General features: G+C 51.8%; 1 protein-coding gene across 2 annotated transcripts; it reads left to right on the top strand.

Annotated features, from left to right (window-relative positions):
- The first annotated feature begins 82 nt into the window (after positions 1-82).
- On the top strand, positions 83-21,899 carry AIF1L (allograft inflammatory factor 1 like). Of its 2 annotated transcripts, XM_064291321.1 has the most exons (6): positions 83-209; positions 431-492; positions 12,274-12,340; positions 15,123-15,164; positions 17,908-18,070; positions 21,025-21,899. In XM_064291321.1, the coding sequence occupies exons 1-6, from the start codon at positions 179-181 to the stop codon at positions 21,110-21,112; spliced, it is 453 nt and encodes a 150-aa protein (XP_064147391.1). In that variant the 5' UTR covers positions 83-178; the 3' UTR covers positions 21,113-21,899. The 2 variants fall into 2 exon arrangements, with proteins under 2 accessions (XP_064147391.1, XP_003407463.2); XM_003407415.4 differs by lacking the exons at positions 83-209; positions 431-492 and adding an exon at positions 5,562-5,865.
- The last annotated feature ends 913 nt before the right edge of the window (positions 21,900-22,812 follow it).

Here is a 22,812-nt window from a genome sequence, read left to right as displayed (position 1 = left end):
GGGAGGGGAGGCGGGCCGGGACGGGGGAGGGAGGAGGTGTGTCCGGCCGCCCCGCACCGCCCCTCCGCCCCTCGGTCCCGCCGCCACTCGCAGCCGGAGCTCCGAAGGCGCCCGTTCCTCCTCCTGGTCCCAAGCCGCCGCCGCCAAGTCCCGAGCCGGCGGGAGCCCCGCACTCAGCATGTCGGTCGCTCTCAGCAACAGGTTCCAGGGTAGGCGCCGCGCCGCTGTCCCCCGCTGATTCTCGTTGTCCCGCGCCCCTGCCCCGCGCTCCCGCCACGTTGTCCCCCGCCCTCGCGCCCAACTCCCCTGCCCGCCACCTGTGCGCCCGGGGCGGATTGCTGGGTGCGCGGCGCGCGGGAAGTCGGCGAGGGCTGGGGGCGCGGCCCTGGGAGGCCCCCAGCTTTCCAGCCCGCCTCTTTGTCTCCTTCAGGAGGGAAGGCGTTCGGCTTGCTCAAAGCCCGGCAAGAAAGGAGGCTGGCTGAGATCAACCGGGTAAGCGCGCGCCCAGACTTCGCTTCCCCAGCCCTGGGGCCGCCGGCAACCTACCAGTGGCCGGAGCCCGCGAGTCCGCGGAGCTGTCCACGCCCTCCGCCCCTCCACCTGTACTGCTGTGCCGACAGCAAAGTCAACTCCCTCTTCCTCTCTTTCCTTGGGCTTGCCCCCATTTCCTCCCTCCGCTCCGCCCCTGTCGCCTCCGACACCAGGTAGCTTTCCTGCTACCCCCCTCCCGCCCCCACTCTCAGCTCTAGTCCCCGCGTTTCGGGTTGCAAGTTGGTACTCTCAGAGTCGCGAGGTGGAGCCGCCCGGTCAAGAAGCTCCAATGCCAGCTCAAGCCGGGACTTCCCGGAAGCCGGCTTGGGACGAGCCACAGGGATTTGTCGCTGGGAGGGACCCTCGAGGAGGTCTCCGGGCAGACCTCGGTTATCGGCCTAGAGAGGGAAAGGAGGTCCAGAAAGGTGAGATGGCTGCTCTGAGAGTGCACAGCAAGTCTCTTGGGACTGCTGTTAGAACCTAGGGCCAGACTCCCAGGCCAGTGCTCTCTTCACCATACAAGAAAGTCTCTTGGCTCACTGGCAAAGGTTGGTGTTGTGCCTGGCCTCCTGCCACACACATGTCTATTTTTTCTCTCCAGTTTATAGGAATCGTTCCTTAAGAAGTTGATGCTTTTTTCGTTAGTTTTGAGAAGGGATTGCTGTTCTGGCCGTGGGTTTACATGAAGAAATCCTTCCAGCTGTTGCCAGGCACCCAGTAAACCTGTTGTCATCCAGTGGATTCAGACTCATGACAACCTCATGTATTACAAAGTAGAACTGCTCCATAGGGTTTTCTTGGTGTAGTGGTTAACCCCCGGCTGGCTACTAATCAGAACGTCGGCAGTTCGAACCCTCCAGCTGCCCTGTGGGAGAAAGATGTGACAGTCTGCTTCTGTAAAGACTTACAGCTTTGGAAACTCTATGGGGCAGTTCTACTCTGTCCTATAGGGTCTCTAGACAGCAATGGGTGGGACCCTTTACAGAAGTAGATCGACAGGCCTTTCTTCTTCAGCACTGCTGGGTGGGTTCAAACTGCCAGCCTTTAGGTTCACAGTTGTGCACAAACCCTTTGTGCCACCCAGGGACCTAGGCACACAGTAGGTACTCCTTAAATACTTGTGTAATGACTATGTAGATTGTAAAGATAAGGAAAAGTCCAGGCCTGCCTGTATTGGCAAAACTTCAAAGACAGCACAGCCAGTGGCTTTAGGGTTCAGCAGACCTGGGGTCCGATCCTCCATCATTTATCAGTTCTGTGGTCTTCACAAGGGGCCTGTCATCGCAGAGCCCAGTTTCTCCCTCTGGGACTGGGGATGTTACAATGCCTTTCTCCCAGGGTCACTGTGAGGGCTAAATGAGAGAAGGCAAGTAGCATGCCTGGTACGGTGCCCAGCATGTAGGAAGACTATGGATGGTACTAGAGTTGTTATTTCTTGAGGGGGACGTCTCCTGGGTCATTTCCTAACTGGTGGCAGAGGTGTGCCCCCGAGGCAAGGCTGGGCATTGCCCCTGCTGGCCCCCTTGGGCCACTGGGCACCGAGGTCTGAGCCTAGCTTAGAGCCCCAATTCGGGAAGTTGGAAGGGGAAGCCGGAGGGGCCAGCAGAGCCCTCATGGAGGTGGGGCAAGGGTGTAGTATCTCTTGCTGGTGGCTTGCAGTCTTGATTTCCTCCTCGATTTTCTTGGACTGCCTAGAACAAGGCAGCCATTCTGTTTTCCTTCTGCTGGCTGCAAGGATCCCATGGAGGACTCTGGGGACCCCTTTGCCCCTATCCTCACCCTGCTTCTTAATGCCATCTAAGGACAGCTGAAAAGTTGCCTGGATATCTAGCGACGGCTCTTGGGGGTCTAGGCCTGCTGGCTCCCTCCCAGTTATCTCTGCAGTCAGCCTGGCCTCAGGCTTGGCTGCTCTTGCCTCTGGACAGGAGCCTGGGACCCTGACCTCATACAGTCCCTGGGGCTACTTGGCCAGGCAGTTCTGAGCTGGCTGCATCCACCCATAGCCAGCAGGACCCTGAGCCAGAGACAGCTGGACAAGGGAGTGAGGTGACCGCAGTAGTTGGACAGGCCAGTAGAGCTGAGAGTATGTGGGGCTTTCCCTGCCAACACCACGCTTGGGGAGGCAGAGAGGGTGTATCTATGGGACGAGGCTACTGGATTGTTCTGGGAAGTAGACTGGCTTGGCTCAGGAAGGAAAGGGGACCTGTGGCTATCTGGGACTGATCTAGACAGTGCCTTTGGGCTGGGAAAGGTGAAGGTGCCTGGTCAGAGCAAGAAGGGGTGTAGTCTCAGGCCCAGAGAGGGCAGGCAACTAGCTTAAGGCCACACAGGAGCCAGTGGCATAGCCAGCAATCTGGTCCTTTCCTCTTCCCAGGATGCTGTGTTGAGACCTGCCATGTGAGCCCAGGCTGCTGAGGGCTGGTGGAACCCAAGGTCTGGGCCTCTGGAAGAAGGAGGTTCCAGGATCAAGCCAGATCACTTGAGCTGTTCCCCATCCCGGTGTCAGGGTGGCCCCCCAAGACTTGAAAGTCATGACCTTGGGCAAGACACTTGACCTTTCTGAGCCTGCCTCTCCCAAAAAAGATAGCAGTAGTTGAGTTGTGATTTTTCTTTTTTTTGGGAGATGCCTATGTAATCTATGTAAACATTTACATGTCATCTATTTAAAGCACCTTGGAGAGCTGGCAGCTATCATGATTGTTACCGTTTGTTTGTTTGGTATTCAACCTTGGCCACGCCTTAATCTAGCAAAACCTTAGTCTTCTCTGCCTGAAATGGGAGCCTGGATCCCTGCCCTCACCCTCTCCAAGTTCCTACAATAATCAGTGGGGAAAAACAGACTGAAGCACTTTGCAGTGTCTGGGGCTGTCTCTTTGTTTGAGGCTTTGAGGCCTTGAGTCCGGTTCACCTATGGCTGTAGCCACAGCGGAGGGTCCCTGTGTTGAACAGATTTCCAGAGGGGATCATGTTGGCAGCTCAGGCTGCCTTCCTTTGGGGTGCAGCTTCACTGCCCCACTAGAGCAGGGCTTCTGGGGGTTGGGGCTGAGCTGAGTGGCTGTGGAGGCAGGACCAATGTTCTCTAGATGGGGCTTCATGGCTCCCTGCTGCTTGGGGGCCCATGGTTGCTACTGTGCCTAGCAGCTGGGGCACTGCTATGGCTGCTGGCAGCTCTGGGGGCTTTTCTGGGCCAGCACTCCAGTTCCCTTGGGGCCTTTCTCCTCCGTTGGGGCTGGCCAGCTTCCAGATGGCAGCTCCCTCTCAGCTACTGTTATTATAAGGAACCCAAGAATATAAGTAGGAGACTGGGGAGGACCTACAGGTCCTGGAAGCAGCCCCGGTGGGTAAGCGCTTGGCTGCTACCTGTCTGCAGCTGGAACCTGCCAGTGGCTCCGCAGGAGAAAAGACCTGGTGATCTGCTCCCATAAAGGTTGCAGCCTGAGAAACCCTATGGGGCAGTACTGTTCTGTCCTAAAGGGTTGCTATGAGTCAAAATCTACTCGGTGGCACCCAACAACAACAACACAGGTCCTGGTGGAGGAAGGAGAAAGGGAGGAGCTGTATGGAAATGTACCTTTTGCTTGTTTCACTTTGGCTTTTTCGGTCGTTTTCTGAGCACCTGGTGGGTGCCAGGCACTGTGCCAAGCACGCTGTGAGCATTTTCCCATTGAATCCTCAGCCTAACCCCCATTTTACAGAAAACAAGTCTCAGAGGTGTTTCTTAAATTGCCTGGGTTTGAACGGCCACAGCTCTAACCTAGCCCATTCTCTCAACCTCTTAAGCTTGACTGGGTCTTCTCTGCTGGTGCCCACTCCTACCTCCGTGCCTGTGTGATGTGATGTGATGAGATGTGATGTGTGTGTGTGTGCGTGCGCACACACATGTGTATCTGTGTTTGTGTGCATGTATGCATTTTCAGCACTGCTGGAGCGGTCAGGGCCGGCCCAGCCTCCTACTCCCTCCACATAGCTGACATTCCCCACACCCTGATGGCATGATGGGTGACCCCAGGCCAGCCAGGCCCAGCCTTATATGGCAATGGGAGAAATTTTCTCTAGCTCCTCACAGGGACAGAGAGAAGCGGTGGGGCTGGTGGGCTGCCCATCAGAGTGTCCCTGCCCTGGGGACCAAGCAGGAAGAGCCCAGAGAATGGCGAGGGCTGCAGCTTGAGTGGCCAGAGGCCAGGCTCTTTAACAAAATAATGTGCGTCCTGCTTCTGCATCGTGCCCAGTGCTTGGCATGTGCCAGCTCATGGACTCATCCATTAGATAGAGGCTGATTGACAATCTAAATATCCCCACAGGATAAGGATTCTTAGGACTCCCATTTCAGGGATGAGGAAATGGAGGTCCAGCTAGGTGAAATCACCTGCCCGCAGTCACCCAGCCAGGAAGTGGCAGAGCTAGGATTCAAACCAGGTCTGTCTGACTCCAGACTCTGCCTGTGGCCAGCCTGGCTCCTGTCTGAACAGGACTGTGACACAGGCCTCTCTCGCTTATGTGGATAAGGATCTCTAGCTACTGTCCTGATGTCCCAGGCCTCCTGGGTCGAATGAAGGGCACTCAGCATTCCTTGTAGCATTTGGGTGCCTAATGGTGATTGCAGAACCCACATGCTATACTGGGAAGAGAGCTGGGCACAGCTGGCCAGGTACCTCTGTCCAGGGGTGTACATATCCCCTGCCTTTCCCCTAGCATTGGGACCTGACCTAAGCCACTGCATAGGTGTGTCTCTTCCTGTGTACCTGGCAGTAGCTCCCTGTCCCTGCCCAGTTGGCATCACCAGGCACTCGTCTCTCTTGCTCTTCCGTAATATATTATAAAGGAGGTGGTGATAAGCGGCCACATGAGCCTCAAAGGATTCAATGTCCCCACAGGGCTGACCAGTCACGACCTGGGTGTGGCCATGTCACAGGAAGCTAGAGATAGAATTTCTGCAGGGTCTGCTTCATTTGTGCAGTTGGTGGGCGTTTTTCTTCAGCTGCCCTGGCTATTGGCGAGGACTTGGTGTCTGGATGAGGCCCTAGAGCTGCCATGGGGAATGTGAGCCCGCTGTCCTTGTGGTTGCACATTACAGGCTCCTGCTCTGCGCCAGGCACCAGGCCGGCCATTTGTGGCCTGGTCCTGGCCCTTTAAGAGCCTGCAGGCTGCATCAGAGGCCTTGCAGCCTGACATGGTGCTGCCCATCCTCAGGGTTTTCCCCCAGGGCTTCAGCCATCAGCCTGTTGGATGGCCTCCAAGATGGTGATATCTGCCCATCCCAAAATTCTGCTGCAGCTAATACATAAAGGTGAGCCTGAAGGGCCAGGAGCAAGCATCCAACAGCAGGTGCTTGAGGTACCAGCCCAGAAAGAGGGTTAAGTCAGGGAAAAGCAGACAGGTGGCAGAGATCTGAGGGCTGGGGGCACAGCAGGGACTGCCAACCTCTGATGGACCTCATACTTGCCTGGGAGCTTTTGGAAAAAGCCCCTTCTGGGCCTGAGCACCTAGAGAGAGTCCTAGGGGGATTCTGGTGTGCATCACAAGTTGCAGATGACCAAGAGCAGCAGCAGGGAGCAGGTGTGTGGCTGTGGACACTGTGGCCTGGGGCTGAGATGTCCCATATGGATGCCCATCACTAAGGATTAGGCAGAAGTCTGAGGAGCTACAACAAAGTTTGCCCTTGATGAGGAATGGCCTGGGTCAAGGCTTGTTGTGGAATGAGTCTCTTCTCTGGCCTTCCCCTCATCTACTGGTGTGGCTTGAGTTTGGGTGATCTGAATGGATTGTAATAATTGTTAATATTTAGTAACATTCAGTTCTAGGAGCCAGGCTCTTTCTATGTATTAGCTCATTTAATCTTACAACAGCCCAGTGAGAAGATTTTATCATTATGACCCCATTTTAAAGATGAGGAAACTGAGGCCCAGAGTGGCAAAGCAAGTTGCCCAGGGTCACAGAGCTACCAAGTGGTGGAGCTGGACTTGAAGCCCGGCAATCTGAGTCAACTTCCCCTATCACTCCGCCGTGTATATCCTTCCCTCGGGGGGTTTATGTAGAGTTTCCAGCCATTGCAGCTGTGGGCAAGACCCTTCTTCTCTGGGGCCTCAGTTTTCCCAGTTATTGAACAAGGAGGGCAAGCTGGATGCTCTGAGAAGTCCCAGGTTCTGGGACTAGGTGATGTCTTTGCAGCTTGGCCACCTTCTGTGCCTTACCCATGGATAGCCTACTGGGGTCCTTAGGGCTTGACTGGCAGGCTCAAGGCTTCCTGTTTTCCATCCCTAGACTCCTGGCTCTTCGCCAGGGACTGACCAGGCTACACAGGCCTCCAGACTTGCCCCTCCTCTGAGTCCAGGGACACCCTGCGTCTCTCATACCTGGGGGCCCTGACAGCAGTTTCTTGAGTTGGAAAATCTTGTCTTTTGGGACAGTGGGTTGGAGAGGGAGAGGGGGATGGGACAGAGTAAGCCATCTGCCCCCTCGTCCCCCCAGAGGGCTATAGAGTGGTTCCCTGGCCTATGGAATAACCTCCTGCCTCTGCCCAAGAGGCAAGGAAAGTCCAGTATTGACTTTATTTGCCTAGAAAACAGGTCAGGCCACCTTCTCTCCTAGTTTGGGACAGGGAGGGAGCAGGAACAGTGGCAGGAAGTAGACCTTGACTTGTTAAGACTTTGTGACTTTGAGCAAGTTGGGCAACCTCTCTGGCCCTCAGTTGTCACATCTGTCAAATGGGGATAGGAAAAAGAAAAATCATAACCAGCCTAAGTGAGGGGGGTACAGTTTTCTTCCACATCTATTTAACACTTGAAGATGGACTGGGAGTTATAAGCTGACTATATAAAATAAATGCTAGAAAATAATAATAATAAATACCTAACATTTATTTAGCATTTGCTAAGTGCCAGGCACTGTGTTAAGCACTTTACATGTATCTACATATATACCATAGTTCTTCTTGGAAGAAGTACAAGCAGAATGCTCCTTAGAAGCAAGGATGGCGAGACTGCATCTTACACACTTTGGACATGTTGTCAGGAGGAATCAGTCCCTGGAGAAGGACATCATGCTTGGCAGAGTACAGGGTCAGCGGAAAAGAGGAAGACCCTCAACGAGGTGGATTGACACATTGGCTGCAACAATGAGCTCAAGCATAACAACGATTGTGAGAATGGCTCGGGACCGGGCAGTGTTTCGTTCTGTTGTGCATAGGGTCGCTATGAGTCGGAACCAACTGGACGGCACCTAACAACAACAACAACTATAGTTCTTAGGGCAAGCCTGTGAGGTGGATGTTTTTTATCCTTTCTGGTTTGTGGATGAGGAAACTGAGTCACAGATAATTTTTACAATAATTTTTATACAGCCACAAAGAGGATTCAAACCCTGGTAGTCTGCTCCAGCTTGCCCTCTTCTTGCCTCTCTTGTTTTTCTTCCAAGGATACGGGGTGAATCCTACCTCTGCCTTCTCTGCCTACAGACCCAGGGCCAGGGCTGCCTGGGGTCCTGGAGCCTGCACAGATAGGGTACCTGCCCGCTGGAAATCGCTGTGCCCTGAGGCTGGACCAGGGTATAGAGGGGAGGATGCCTGGAGGAAGGAAGCTGTGGGCTGTGCATGAGCAGGAACCAAGAATCCAAAGCTGAGAGGTGGGGGCTGGCTGCCCAACCAATGGACCTCCTGTTTCTGCCTGCCACCCGCCTGCTCCAAGGGCATGGTCTGCACAGCTGCCCTAAGCCTAGGTCATGTGAGGGCTGCCTACCCACACATGAACCGGTCAGCTGCTTCTCCCACCCATAGTCACTCTGCATCTCAAGCACTTGTCATGTTGGCTGTACAGAAGAATGTGAGTCCAATCCCCTAGTCTCCTCTGGTCTCTGTCACACACATGCACACACTTTGGGCAAAGCTGCCCAGCCATTCTAGGAGTGAGGGTGAAGAGAAGAAATGGGGACTGAGTGGGGGTCTGAATGGCTTCTCCATTCGACCAGTGTTTATTGAGCACCAACTAGATGCTGGGCACTGCTGGGTGCTGGGCATCCTGTGGGTCACAGACTATCAACCCATCCTCCTAGAGCCTGTGGCTGAGAACCTGCCTCCCCTCCCGGCAGCCATCCAACGCCCACAGCCTTGGTCACTCCTACTCAGCTCTGTGCCGGCAAGGAGCAGGAGCAGCATCTGCTATGGAGCTCAGTCCCGCTTGGCCACTTTCTAGCTGTGCTGCATTGAGTTCATTCACTCATCCTGCAAATATTTATTGAGTGCCTAGTATGCTGTCCTACGGTCTAGCTGGGGGTGACAGACAGTGGACAATAACCCTAATAAGCCATTACATCATTAGGAGGTGATTCATCCTATAGAGATAAAAGGAAAAGCAGAGCAAGACAAGGTGGATTGGAAGGAGAGTGGGGTCTGCAGCGGGTAGTTTGCAGTATAAAATAGGTTGGATGGGGTTAGCCTCATTGAGAAGATAACACTTGAGAAAGAATTGAAGGAGGTAAGAGAATGAGCCACACAGACATAGAAAGTATGCTCCAGGCAGGGGACACAGCCAGAACAAGTATCCTGCAGTGGGTGCATGTCTGGCACATGGGAGGCATGGAAAGGAGGCCGAGGTGGCTGGGACACCCACTCTAGTGGTGGGTAAATGGAGATGGGGGAAACAAAATAGTACGTTAGGTGGTGACAGTGCTAAGTGACATGGTGGTACTCCTAGACCCCCAGGGCTGCTATGACAATGTATGCGGCGATGACTGCTGAGAGGAGTCCATGCTGTGCTCTTGCCCACCCCTGCTCTCAATTGCTGCCGGGTTGTTTTGTGTCCTTGTGTGATTTGTCTCTAAGACCAGGGGCCGTGGCCTTCCCTTTGGAAGTGACTGAGTAGAACTGGGCCCATAGGGGTGGTTGGTATAAACTTACAGACAGGTTCGGAGCTGGTGTAGGATTTTGGGAATCCAGAACATGGGAGCTGGGAAGGAAGCACCCTCCAAATGGCACCCCAAAGGTTCCCAGATGCTGGGCTTTGCCTGTGCCCTCCCCATGAAGGTTTTCTGTTTACTGGTAGAATGAAGGGAATATAGAGGCAATGTAGTAAGTTGAACATGGGCTAAACTGATTTCATTTTTAAATTCTGAGATAAACGCTTCCTACTTTTATGAAATGTCTTTTTCTGAACTCTTGGCACTAGTCATCGGTAATTGTTTAAGAAATCTTGGCAAAATAAAAACTTGGCAGCCCTATACCAGTCCCCCCCACCGCCCCCCTTTGAGGGAAATGTTTTGTGTTCCTATTACCCCCAAAGTCTGGGAACTACTGACCTAATTTGTCCTTCCACTGGATAGATAAAGGATCTGTGGCCCTGGGAGGTGCCTGGTTTACTCAGGGTCACAGACAAGAATTAATTGTCCTACTTTTGGTCAGAGAATGGGGTAGAGGAGCAGTAGAGAAGAACTAGAAGAGAAAGCCAAGAGGAAAGGCAGCCCTCAACAGGGCCAGCTGGGAGAAGGGATCAGCTTCCTAAATGGAGGCAGGGCCATGCCGGGCACATGGTAACGAGGCCCCAAGTGAGGCAGTGGCAGGGCCAGCCAGACCCATGGCCCTGGGGCTGCCCTCAGCCGCAGGAGGGCATGGACCTTGGAGTCCAACACACCCAGGTTCCAAACCAATCGTACCACATCCTCAGCTGCTTGGGGACTTTAATATTTGTGGTCCGCAGGTCCCACCAGTAAAATCACAGCAATAGTGACTGCGGATTTGATGGGATAACACAGTGCCTGCCACAATAAATGTTTCACCCAGACTTCCCAGACCCAGTGAGGGGAGCGGCGGAAGCCACATTGAATATGGCTTCTCCTGTTCTGTCACAGTTAACGTGGAGGAACTTGAGCCCTAGAAGGAATCATATTCTGCCTCATATGCACAATCACACCCGTTGCTTATTGACAGCTGATGTGCTGAGCCTAGTGCTCAGTGTTCCTATGAATCATCCCTGTTGAGGGGTCAGTAGTCAAGGAGATGGGCACTGTTGTGCCCATTTCACAGGTACTAAGTAGAAGAACTGAGATTGAAACCCAGATTGCTTTATAATCATTTAGGTTCTCGTCATCTTCCTATTCTACTTTAAGCCTCTTGGGGGTTTACAACAATAGACGGGGCAGTGCCAGCAAAGATAATGAGTTACCTGCGAAGCCCTGGTAGCATAGTGGTTAAGAACTATGGCTGTTAACCAAAAGGTCGGCAGTTCGAATCCACCAGGCACTTCTCTCCTTGGAAACCCTATGGGGCAGTTCCATTTTGTCCTTTAGGGTTGCTATGAGTTGGAATCGACTCGACGGTGACGGGCTTGGCTTTTTCTTTTGGCTCTAGGAGATGTGTAAATACAGACTTGGTTACCATTTAGTTGGGAATGATAGCAGGAATTTAGAAACAGATTGAGTGGTTGACTTAGATAACATTTAACATCGTTTTAAACACAGACTTTCTGTAATTTTAGGATAGGGACCTGATCTTACTCAACTTGGTCACACTCCTTCCCTCAGTGCCTAGCCTAGTGCAGTGTGCACTGTAGTCTTTCAAAAAGATTGAATGAATGGATGGACAGGCCATGCCCATGTCCAGTTGGCTCGATAACGAGGCAAGTGAGATCCAGAGAAATGAGGGGACTAGCGGAGTCCCAGAATGCATTTGGGCAGGGCAAGGGTAGGAACACATCCTCTGCTTTCCTGTCTCAATACAGGTTCTAGGACTGCTAAAGATTAGCAACAAGACAAGTAAGATACGGTGCTGTGCTTGTGCATGGCAGGTGCTCGCTAGTTGGTAGCTTTTGCATTAAGACCAGAGACTAGATTGGATGAATTCCTGCAATCTTTCATCTTTAACTGTTAGGCTTAAGGATGCAGGCTCTAAATGAGACTGAGCTGAGTTGAAGCTCTGGCTGTGTGAGCTTCAGTTTTCTCGTCTATAAAATGGGTATAATAATAGTAGCTACCTCTTGGGGCTACTAGGAGATTCAAAGAGATGATGCTATAAGGTGTTGAGCATAATCGTCATCCCTGGAGGCTACTGTCAGTCCCCTGTGACCCCACCCATCTGGTTCTGAAATGACTCATTTGATGCACCCTAAGCGTCTGCAGGGAAGGTGGATCGGGGATCAAAACTCCCATTTTACAGATGAGGAAACAGGTGAGAGGGTAAATAGCCTCCCAAGCATTGTACAGTCATTTTCTGGCCAGAGCAGAGGCTAATAATGATGGTGGCTGTGTATTGAGCACTTATCATATGCCAAGAGTCATACATTCGCCTTTCATTTGATTCTCATACATGTCCCAGGAAGTAGCTACAATGATTATCCCCTTTTGGCAGATAAGGCAATGGGTGTACAGAGAGGTGAGTTAGCTGGCTCAGGATCACATACCTAAGAAGTGAATGGTGGAACCAGGCAGCCTGTCTTGGTAACTCACAGCTTCGTGGATCCTGGAGCCAGGGTGCCCTGGGGAGAGGCATTGGTTCCTGCACCCATAATCCAGTGTTCGGTCTTCTAGAGAAGACCCCTGGGCTCCACCCCAAGCTGCTGAGAAATTTTCTCCCCACAGAGTGGCCTGGGCAGAGCCAACACCAAGGGTTGATGGAGCCAGGGCAAACACTGGGGACTCTTGCCCTGCCTGGCCAAGCCTGGACATACAGCAGGAGAGGAGGAACGGGGCATGGGTCTGTGTGTCGATGAGTTCTGCCTGCTGACCCATTTCCTCAGCACTGCCTTCTCACCTCTGCAGGAGTTTCTCTGTGACCAGAAGTACAGCGATGAAGAGAACCTGCCGGAAAAGCTCGCTGCCTTCAAGGGTAAGCCAGAGCTGGCTGTCCTACCCGCCTAGAAGAGCTGGGCTGACCCCTCAGCCCCTTGTACACTTCATTGCTTAGCCTCACAGGGCCAGAGACAGACTATGGCTCTGTTTCATCTAGAACGTCCCTCTTTCTGGCCTCTGCAGGTGCCCTTGCCCCTCAGCCTGCAGACCCTGGCTTGCCCCTCTCTCTCTGGGCTCAGGTTGGCTACTGCCTGCCGCTGACCAGGCCCTGCTTGTTCTGGGGCCCCAGCACACAATCAGCCCTTTGTGAACCGCCCTTGCCTCTCCCCCTCCGCGGTGGAGCCCCTGTGGAGAATGGACGTTTGTGTCACCACAGTGGGGCAGGGGGGCAGAGTTTCTGCCCATTGAATCCCGGCAGCACAGGATGAAAAGAAAACAGGGCCTGGAAGCCCGCGCAGGGAGAGGGACGGGATAAAGATCCCTCTGTTCAGGGCCCTGGCTCTTGGTTCCCAGCCAGCACTCCATAGGAGAGGAGCCATGCACATAGGGAGTAGGGCAGGCCCACCTTTCCTGCCGGGCCAGGCATGCGGGGCGTGGGAGTCCTGGGCTCCCTGGAGGCTGCACCCACCCCCTCCCAGCATCTTGGCAATGTGGGCATCCTCCCTGCTCCAAGGCCAAGAACTGGCCAAGTGTTCCTCAAGCAGCTTCCCGCCTGGTTGGGCAGCAGGACACCTATGGCTAATACTACTCATAACAGCTGGCATGTGGTGAGTGCCGACCACGTGGAAGCACACTTTACATGCTGCATTCCTAGCTCTGAGGAATTATCCCAGTCCACCCAGGAGGGAGATTGTGACATCGTTGATATACATACAGCTGGAGAAACGGAGGCTCAGGGAGGGTGTTCCATTGGCCTGAGGTCACGTAGCTCACTTCTAGCAGAGTTGGGACTTGAAGCCACGTCCGTCTGACTCCAAAGACCCTGCTCTTAACCATTATGCTATGATGCTTTTTACAGAAAACAAAGAGAAGTAGAAAAAAGACACCCTATACCTGTCCCGTCTCAGCCGCCTGTAGGAGAGTCGTGCAAAGGAGAAGCCGTGCATTCCCTTCTGTCTGGATACCAACAGGGCCCCTCTCCAGAGGTGGCTCTGAAAGTAGGGTTGAGGTCACAAGGATTTACCGTCCACTCTCCTTGACATCACTGGAATGTAGGATGGGGCAGGTCGAGATGTACTGGGACCACAGGAAGTTACCTTGGAAGAAAAAGGACCGTTGTTGTTTTGTGCCATCAAGTCAGTTCCAACTCATAGCAACCCCATGTGACAGAAGAGAACTGCCCCATAGGATTTCTTAGGCTGTAATGTTGACAGGAGCAGATCGCCAAGTCTTTTCTTCTGTGGAGCTGCTGGTGGGTTCAAACCACCAACCTTTCATTTAGCAGCTGAACACTTAACCATTGTACCACCGGGGCTCCTTGAAAGGGACTGTAGAGGTCTTCAAATCATTCACTCGTTTGATCTCCACCAGATTTTACTGAGCAGTTACCATGGGCCAGGCTTCATTCCAGGCCTGGGGAGATAGTAGTGAACACACAAGAAGGACCTGGCCCAAAGAGACCTGCGATCTAGCAGGGACGGTGGGTGGTAAACAGAGAGAAAGAAAAAAAAAATTTTTTTTTTTTTTTAGAGCAAGGAGATAAAAAGTACACCAGATGGTAGTGGGCACTTTGGTAAGATGTGAGCCTAGGTAGGAAGGATAGGGATGTGGGCAGGGGTGCCCACTTAGAAAAGGTGGGGAGGGGCCTGAAGGCATGTGGAGGGGCCCTGAGAATACTGGGAGGAGCATTCCAGACAGGAACAACAGGTGCAGAGTCCTGAGCAGTGGCAGGTGAGGAGTGTGCCAGGAACAGCAAGGCTAGTAGGACTGGAACGGAGGGGATCGTGGGACAGGCAGCTGAGAGGCTGAAGGACACACACTGGTGAAGATCACATGGGGCCCTTAGGCTGCCATAAGGACTTTCTTATGCTGGCCGCTGGGTGCAGAATTAGCAGTGAGCCTCCCACCCCCCACCTCTCTGTGGAATGGGAGACCTGCCCAAGGCCATGTGGTTGTTTACACACACTGCCCCAGTCAGAGATACCAAGCTCCTTGCTCAGAGTGGTCTTCCCTCCCTAGTAGTGGTTTCCTGAACTCCTTGATCAGGTATTTCTAACTCAAGGTCCATAGGTGGGGTTTGAGGGGGAGATTCCACGTATCCCTGGAAACTGTATGCACCAATTTGTGGGCAAGGGTAGGTCTATAGGCATTTCTTCTGGAAGAGCATCTGGTTCTCAGTGGTGTCCACGACACCTCCAAAAGATTAAGAGCCATGGTGACTACCGAAATTGGTGGCTCCCACACCTGGCTGCCTGGCAGCAACACTTTGGAAACACACCAATCACGGCCCTGCTTGCCCTTCCCAAATTCATTGCCCCTGACTCTCCAGGGCTGGGAATCTGAGTCCCTTCCCAGCTGATCCATACACAGCCTACGCTAGTGGGAACCTGCCTGCTGGGTTGAGGTCAGCCTTGTTCCCTGGCCACCTTTCCCTCACAGCGCCATGGGAGAGGGGTGCAGGCAGGGTGAGCGCTTTCTCCAGAGACGATGATCGAGATGATGGGACTCGTGTCAAGGCCTCCATCCCTTGTGGGGTGAAGATGTTGCCCCAGGCTCCCCAAGGACCCTGCTCCCAGTCACCCTCAAGGGAAGCCACTGGGTCCTTACAGGGTGTGATCCTGCTCCAAAGCTAATGCCAGTTTTTGCTCTGTGATTTTCAGAGAAGTACATGGAGTTTGACCTGAACAATGAAGGCGAGATTGGTGAGTGAGGTCTTGAGGATTGTGTGTCCAGGGAAGGGGGTGTTAGGTGTGGGCAGAGGGTGTGAGGGTCCGGAGACCCCTGCTGGCCCACCTTCGTGATGAGGGTCAGAGGAAACAGGATGGTCCCATGAGTGTGACACACATGCTGAAGCTTCCCTGCTGTGCCAGGCTAGCCGAGCCAGCCTGACCCCCCATCCACTCCTCAAGGCCATTTCCTCTCAAGCCATCTCCCTACTGCTCCTCTCCCGCTCCCCACCTCCCTGCCCTTGTCTCGGTCTCCCACCCCACGTGCTACAGGGACCCTGTACTGGAAAGACTCAGGCTGCTCCAGGGTGAATGGCAATTGACTCCCTGACCCGAGAGGCTGGCATTTCCTTCGTCCCCAAGACTGTCTTTCCATTTGTACGTTTCTTAACAATTGATGGGGTGCTTCCATGTTCATTGATTCCCCCTCCAACAGATCCTTACTGCATCCTGCTGTCCAGGGGTCTCAAAAGCCTTGCCCTGTGGCGTTTATGTCCTGGTGGGAAGACCATATCTTGAGCTTCACCAGTAATGCTCTGAAGTTAGAGCTGGCATAATTATCCCCATTTTATAGACGAGGAAACAGAGACTAAGGAAGGTGAAACAGACTACTTTGGGCCACCTGGTTGTTAAGCAGCAGGCCCAGGGCCTGGCATCCCAGCCTTCGGTTTCTGAGTGGCTTCTCTCCCCTGCTGCACGCTAACCGGTGTTGTCACTGCCGCCATTGGCTTTTCTGTTCCTCCTTCTCTGTCCTCTCTCTTTTCTTTTCCCTTTTGAATATTTTGATCCTTTTTTTCTTCATAAAAGCTTTTTCTGAGTACAAAATTAAAACATATCCATTATAAGATAAAGTTGGAGAACGCAACAAAACCCAAAGCTGAAAATATGTCACCCACAATCCCACATCCCAGAAATAACTGCTATAAATATTTTGGTTTACATCTCTCTACTTTTTTTTTTTTTTTAAATCACACACACACAAATACTGTCTTATATATTGTTTTAGAACCTAAAAAAAAAAAAAAAACGAAACTTGACATTTGTGAGTATTTTGACATATTAACCTTTCTTCTGAAATAAAATTAATGGCTACATAATACTCCATTGTAGCAATGGATTATAATTTACTTGGCCAACGCCTTAGTATTGAGGGTTTAGATGATTTCCAACTACAGTTGATAACTCTGTGAAGAGCATCTTTGTACGTGAATCTTTGTCTGCATTGCTGATTATTTCTTTAGAGTGAATCCTAGGAATTAGAAGTTCTGGGTCAGAGGCTTTTGAAGCATCTTGCCAAATTGCCCTCCAGAAAGGTCACTCTAATTGAGAGTCTGTCCGGCAGCTGGGGAGACCTTTCACTCTTTCCTGGAGGACGCCACCCAGCTTTCTTTCAAATGCCCTGGACATCCTGGTACCTAGGGGCCTGGCCCCAGTGCTGCCTGCCCTCCTCTTGGGTGAGCGCTGGCCTCACCACCACTCCCTTAGCCCTGAAACCAGACCCCCTTCCCACTCCTGCTCCAGCCTGCCTTTCTAATCCATTGTTCCCTGAAGAACAATCTGAAGGAAATTGCCTCAGATCTTGGCTGGAGTGGGGAGCTCAGAAGCAGCAGCTCTTCAGGGTGTAGTAACTTCTGGGTGCCTCCCTTGTTTTTCTTGAATTTTGTTATTTTTTCCTGCTCTGCAGGATATTTTTGGCACTCTCTACCTTCCAGCCTAGCAGGCTGCAGGGGTGGGAGTGGCAGATAGGGACAAGCCACCCGGAGCCCTGGAGAGTGGCTTTTATTGCCTGAGGTCAGGCTACTTCCTGCCCCCACCTGTCTGGGTAGTGACTTCTAGCAGGAGGCAGCGGGCCAGGCTCACCCTCACTGAAGGGAGCAGGAGAGAGAGCAATAACTGTTGTATGGCATAAATTGTGGCTCTCTTCAGGAGTCCCTGAGTGGCAGAAATGGTTCAGCGCTAGACTTCTAGCCAAAAAGTTGGTGCTTTGAACTCACTCAGAGGTGCCTTGGAATACAGGCATGGTGATCTGTTTCCGGAAGGTCACAGCCTTGAAAACCCTATGGAGCAGTTCTGCTCTGCACATATGAGGTCGCCATGAGTCGGAATCCACTAGACGGCAATTAACAACAATGGCTCTTGTTAACGGAGCTCTTGCTTTGTGCCAGGTGCTTCATGACCTAGTCCTTCTGAATGACCCCATTACCCATTTACAACTGATAGAAGCAGAAATTGAGAGAGCTAGAGTAGTTTAGCCCAGACCCCACAGCCATGAAAAAACAAAACAAAACAAAAACCCAAACCCATTTTCTTGGAGTTGATTATGACTCACTATGATCCCTTTGTTACAGAGGAGAGCTGCTCCATAGAGTTTTCTTGGCTGTAATCTTTATGGAAACAGATCACCAGACCTCCTTTTCATGGCACTGCTGGGTGGGTTTGAACTGCCAAACTTTAGGTCAGTGGTCGCATGTAAACCATTTGTGCCACCCAGGGACTTAAATCAAGGAACACAGAGCTGTATCTGACTCTAGAAGCCTCTGTCCTTAACCACTAGTCTATACTGCCTCCAACGAGAGCAGGGAGATTATGTGGGCTAGTTCTCCACACGAGGACATCTCCCCATCCAGCTTCTGGGCTTGGGGGGCCCCAGAGTGGAGCTTTTCCTAGCAGCCCCAGCAGCCAGTCTACACTTAACACATCTGCTTTTCCCTCCTGGCAGACCTGATGTCTTTAAAGAGGATGATGGAGAAGCTTGGGGTCCCCAAGACCCATCTGGAGATGAAGAAGATGATCTCAGAGGTGACCGGCGGGGTCAGCGACACTATCTCCTACCGAGACTTTGTGAATATGATGCTGGGGAAACGGTCAGCTGTCCTCAAGCTGTGAGTACCTCCGTTGCCTCTCCTGGGAACTCCGAAGGCAAAGCCACTCTGCTGGCTGGCGGGAGGAATACCTCAACCATATCCCAGCCAGTAGGGCAGCCACCCCTCTGTTTCTAACTCATTGTGTGACCTGCAGGACGAGATACTTAATCTTTCTGAGCTTCAGTCTCCTTATCTGTTAAACCTTGCAGGGGAAATGAGATGGGATTACGCACGTAAATCCTATAGCAGAGCCACTGGCTGAATAAGTGCTCAGGAAGCAATAACTGTGGTGATGATGAGGATAAAGATAAATCTACCATCAAACTTCCAGAGCAAAACAACCTACTACCCTGTAGTGTTGTTCTGAGCATAATATAGGCTTAAAAATGGGCTCTAAAGGGGGGTTGTTGTTGTTGTCAGGTGCCGTTGAGCTGGTTCCGACTCACAGCAACCTTATAGAACAGAGTAGAACTGCCCCATAGGGTTTCTAAGGAATGGCTGATGGATTTGAACTACCGACCCTTTGGTCAACAGCTGAGCTCTTAACCACTACACTGCTGACATGACCCTGGGCCAGTTGCCTTAGATCTCTGAGCCTCAGTTTCTTCATCTATAAAATAGGGATGATGATAAACATCTGTGACATGTTACCCTGAAGATTGCAGCCCAGTGCCTGGCTGATGGCAAACATCTAGTTATATGGTAGCCAAACTTGCGTATTGTAGGTACTTTCACACAAAGAGTTGCAGAGGAATTCCTTGGGGGAAGGCTTGTAGTCATTTTTCAGAGCTGAAAAGGACACTTGGCTTTTAGGAAATAAGATGAACAGGTTTTTAAGTCTCATTGTATGAAGGAGAAAGCTGAGGGCTGAGGAGGCTGAATAACCTGCTTGTGAGCCCACAGTTCAGTCTGGCCAGAGCTTTCATTTTGGGGTGGGATGGGGCAACAGCTGTGTGTGGGGAACACCAGCAAGGTCAGACACACAGGGCCTGAGAGGCCAGTGGGTAGCAATAAGAGTGATGGTGCTCTCAAAACAACACCTAATGCTTAGTGGGTCAGTTTACTATGTGTCAGGCATTAGTCTAAATGTTGACTCTTTACATTTACCATTCATTAATTCAGCAAATATGTATTGAGCACCAACTATGTGCCAGGGATTATTCTAGGTACTGGGGACACATGAGGCGCTGGCCTCATGGACCTTACATTCTAGAGGCAGGAGACAGACAATATATAAAACAACAGCAAGCACACTGTGATGATGTGCACCAAAGAAAAATAAAGTGCGTAAGGAGAGCAGAGAAGGATGGAAAAGTGAGCAAGGGGGTACTCCTCACAGAGAAGGGAACATCTGATATACAGCCCTGAGCAAAGGAAGGAGGGAGCCATGTGGAGGTCAGGGGAAAAGGCTTCAGACAGACGAAACCACATGTGCAAAGGCCCTGAGGCAGGACCATGCTTGTGTACTCAAGGAACACATGGAGGCCAATGCGGCTAGAGTGCAGTGAGTGAGAGAATAAGGCTGCAGAGGTGGGCAGGAATCAAGTCATATGGGGCCTTGAAGGTCATGGTCAGACTTAGGATTTTATACTAATGTGAAGGGGTGCCATTGAAGGATTCTGTGCTGAGGGTTGATTTTTTTAAAAGGCCCTTTCTGGCTGCTACAAGGAGGGAAGCTGGGAGGCAGTAGGAGGCTCAGGTACTTGTCCAGGACAGAGATAAGACTGCTTGGCCTGGAGAGGCTACAGTGGAGGCGGGCAGGAGCAGCTGGGATTTTGAAGGTGGAGCTGGAAGGATTTGCCTAAAGGCCCAGATGTGGGGTGTAAAGGAAACTGAAGGATCTGAGCACGTGTGTGAGTGATGGTGCCATTTGCTGAGATGGAGGAGCAGGTGGGGAAGAGGGGAACTGAGAGTTCAGTTTTCCACATTAAATTGGAAATGCCCTTCAGACATCTACAGGGAGAAGTCAAGGAGAGAGCTGGATGAGCAAGACTGGGGCTCCGAGATAAGTTATTTGTGGACTGTCAACCTTTAGGTGGGATTTAAAGCCATGGAATCAGAAGAGCCCAGCCAGGGAGCGACTATAGATGGAGAAGAGCAGAAGGCAGGACCGTGGGCACCATTACTTAGGACAACCTTAGGATGTGAGCACTTTTAGCAGCCCCACTTACAGAAGGAAGCCTGAGGCTCAGAGAGGCTGAGTGTCTTGCTCAAGTCACCCAGCTGGGAGGTAGTGGGTTGAGCTTCGAGTCCAGGCTGTTTCCCTCCTAAATTACACTCTGAGCTCCTGCCCTTTACTTCCCAGACTTTACTCTCAGAGCAGTGGGGCGTTATTTGAAGGTAAGAGGGGATTTTGAAGAGTTTTAAGTAGAGAGCCCTGGTGGTACAGTGGTTAAGCGCTTGACTGCTAACCTAAAGGTCTCAGTTTGAACCTACCAGCTGCTCTGCGAGAGAAAGATGTGGCAGTCTGCCTCTATAAAGATTTACAGCCTTGGGAACCCTGTAGGGCAGTTCTACTCTGTCCTATAGGATTGCTTGCTATGAGTCAGAACTGAGTTGAGGGCAACAGGTTAGGTGTTCAGTTAAGAAGGGCGGTGGCAAGGTCAGGATTGCATTTAAAAACTGTCTCCTAAGCAGAGCCATGGCCCAGCCTTGCTCAGCCTACACCAGGCATTGTGGGCAGGGGAAGGCACATGGCCTATGCATCAGAGGTTTGGTGTCTCTTCTTGCCCCTGCCTTGGAGTACCTATGTGGTTCTGCAGAGTCAAGTCATCATTTTGCACCTGTTTTCTCCTCTGTACAATGGCCCTAGCAGATTGCCCTAGGCTTCCACAAGATCCCACTGGGAAATGGATTTGAGGGGCATCTGTTGCGGCCCGTAGACTTGAGGGCTAGATGATCTTTCCCTGGATAGGGGAAGAAGTCCTAATCCTTTTTTTCTTTTCTTTTGTTTTTCTCCATCTCCAAACCAGAGTCATGATGTTTGAAGGAAAAGCCAATGAGAACAGCCCGAAGCCAGTTGGCCCTCCTCCAGAGAGAGACATTGCCAGCCTACCCTGAGGACCCTGCCTGGACCTGCCCCTGCCCTACCTGGCCTCCCCGCCCCTCCTCCTCTCTCCACATCTCGCTGGCCTTCTTGACTCATTGTGATTTGTCTTGTTTGTTTGTTTGGTCATTGCAGGTTTGTTTGTTTGTTTCATTGGACAGAATCAGTGATCTTTTTGTAAAGCACAAACTACCTGCCTTAAAAGGGCTCTGGGTGGTGGAATCCTGAGCCTTCAGTCCCCTCTTCACCCATCCTTCCGTCCTCCCTCTGCAGAAGAGCTGACATCAAACCAAAAACCACAGGGACAGGGGAAGGGCCAGAGCCAGGGCAGGGAGGCTGGGAAGGCTCTGGAGTTGGGACAAGGCTGCAGAGCCTTGTGAACATTTCCTCTGGCAGCTCTGTGTTTCCAGCGTTCTTGGCTTGGCCCAGCTTCCTGCCGGCCACACCATGGCCTACCACCCCAGCTGCTCTCCACTCAGTCTGTGCTTCTTATCCTCAATGAGGGTTCTCAAGGAGGCGACTGGAGGAGGGGAAGAGAGGAGTTTGGCAATTTGAGCCCTTTGAGAAGGTACCGGAAGGAGCTCTCTGGCCATGCCACCAGCAGCGACCACACTTTTACAGGCAGTTTGGAGGGCAGGTGCAGCTGCACAGGCCGGCCGTTGCTGGAGCAGGAAAGGGCTTTGGAGGGAGAGATGGGGCCAGGGACCTTAGGGGAGGGGTCGCCTCAGTCTAGTCTCTTTTAGGAAGGATGCTGAGGGCAAAAGGACAGGAGAATCAAGAATAAAATGTTCATGGCACAAAGAGTCAACCTTACTATTAAACCAAGAGCTACCTTTCTGACCCCAATCTTCATGAAACCTGACTACTCTTCCCCCATTTGTCTTCCCACCCTACTCACACGATTCACTTATTCATTCTACAGATATTTATTGACCATCTGTTACGAGCTTTAAGTCCTTCCCCTTTATCCTGACATGTGCTGTGTCCACTGTCTCTCTAAATCATCTCTCCTTTTCCAAATCACCCAAAACCTTGAGTTTTGGAATTGGATTGGGGATACCTTTGTTCTTTATTATAGACTCACAGGATTTAAGAGTCCCAATCCACCCTGCAGGTTAGCTGGGCAGTCCTCCCATGTCACAGGTGAGAAAACCATGTTTGGCCCATAGAGATTAAGTGCCTTGCCCAAGGTCAGGGGGTTAATTTGGAGATGGAAGGGTCTGGACCAGAGCTCAGGTCTTCTGATCCCCTGCCCACACCTCATCTCTGCTCTGGAATCCTCAGTTAGTTGTGAAAACAGGGAAGGATTGGGGAAAGGTAGTCTCCTAGGTCAACATTTGGGTAAGATTTTCCTTGCCTGGAAGGCCCTGGGCCAGGATTAACTACCCAGCATTTCCAAGTCAGCATCAGGGTCTGTATAAGGCCTGGGACTGCCTTTACAGTTCTGGTGCCTGGTTCTCAGAACACATGCAGGAAGATGTCAAACTTGGCCACTTCTTGGCTGAGCAGGGGGTCTCAGCCTTGATACCACCTGTGCTCTGCAGTCCCTCATCTCTCCCCATGCAGGACTTGGATGCACTTATTCATTGAACGTATTTATTAAGCACCTGCTATGAGCAAAGAACTAAGAATCCAGCAGTAAAATAGGACAGACTCATGGAATTGTGAGTCTAGTGGGGAAGTCAGACCCAGATAATAACATGAGAGATGAATG

Source organism: Loxodonta africana, chromosome 9 (assembly GCF_030014295.1).
Source record: "Loxodonta africana isolate mLoxAfr1 chromosome 9, mLoxAfr1.hap2, whole genome shotgun sequence".
In the NCBI taxonomy this organism is placed as follows: Eukaryota; Metazoa; Chordata; class Mammalia; order Proboscidea; family Elephantidae; genus Loxodonta; species Loxodonta africana.
Note: the sequence above shows the minus strand (reverse complement) of the source record. Positions and strands in the feature narration are given on the sequence as shown.

Excerpts from the sequence above, each read along its gene's own strand:
- AIF1L (XM_003407415.4), top strand. The coding sequence starts at position 5,758 with ATGGCCTCCAAGATGGTGATATCTGCCCATCCCAAAATTCTGCTGCAG. Across the intron at positions 12,341-15,122 it reads AAAGCTCGCTGCCTTCAAGG|AGAAGTACATGGAGTTTGAC; the intron begins GTAAGCCAGAGC and ends TGTGATTTTCAG. Across the intron at positions 15,165-17,907 it reads GAACAATGAAGGCGAGATTG|ACCTGATGTCTTTAAAGAGG; the intron begins GTGAGTGAGGTC and ends CCCTCCTGGCAG.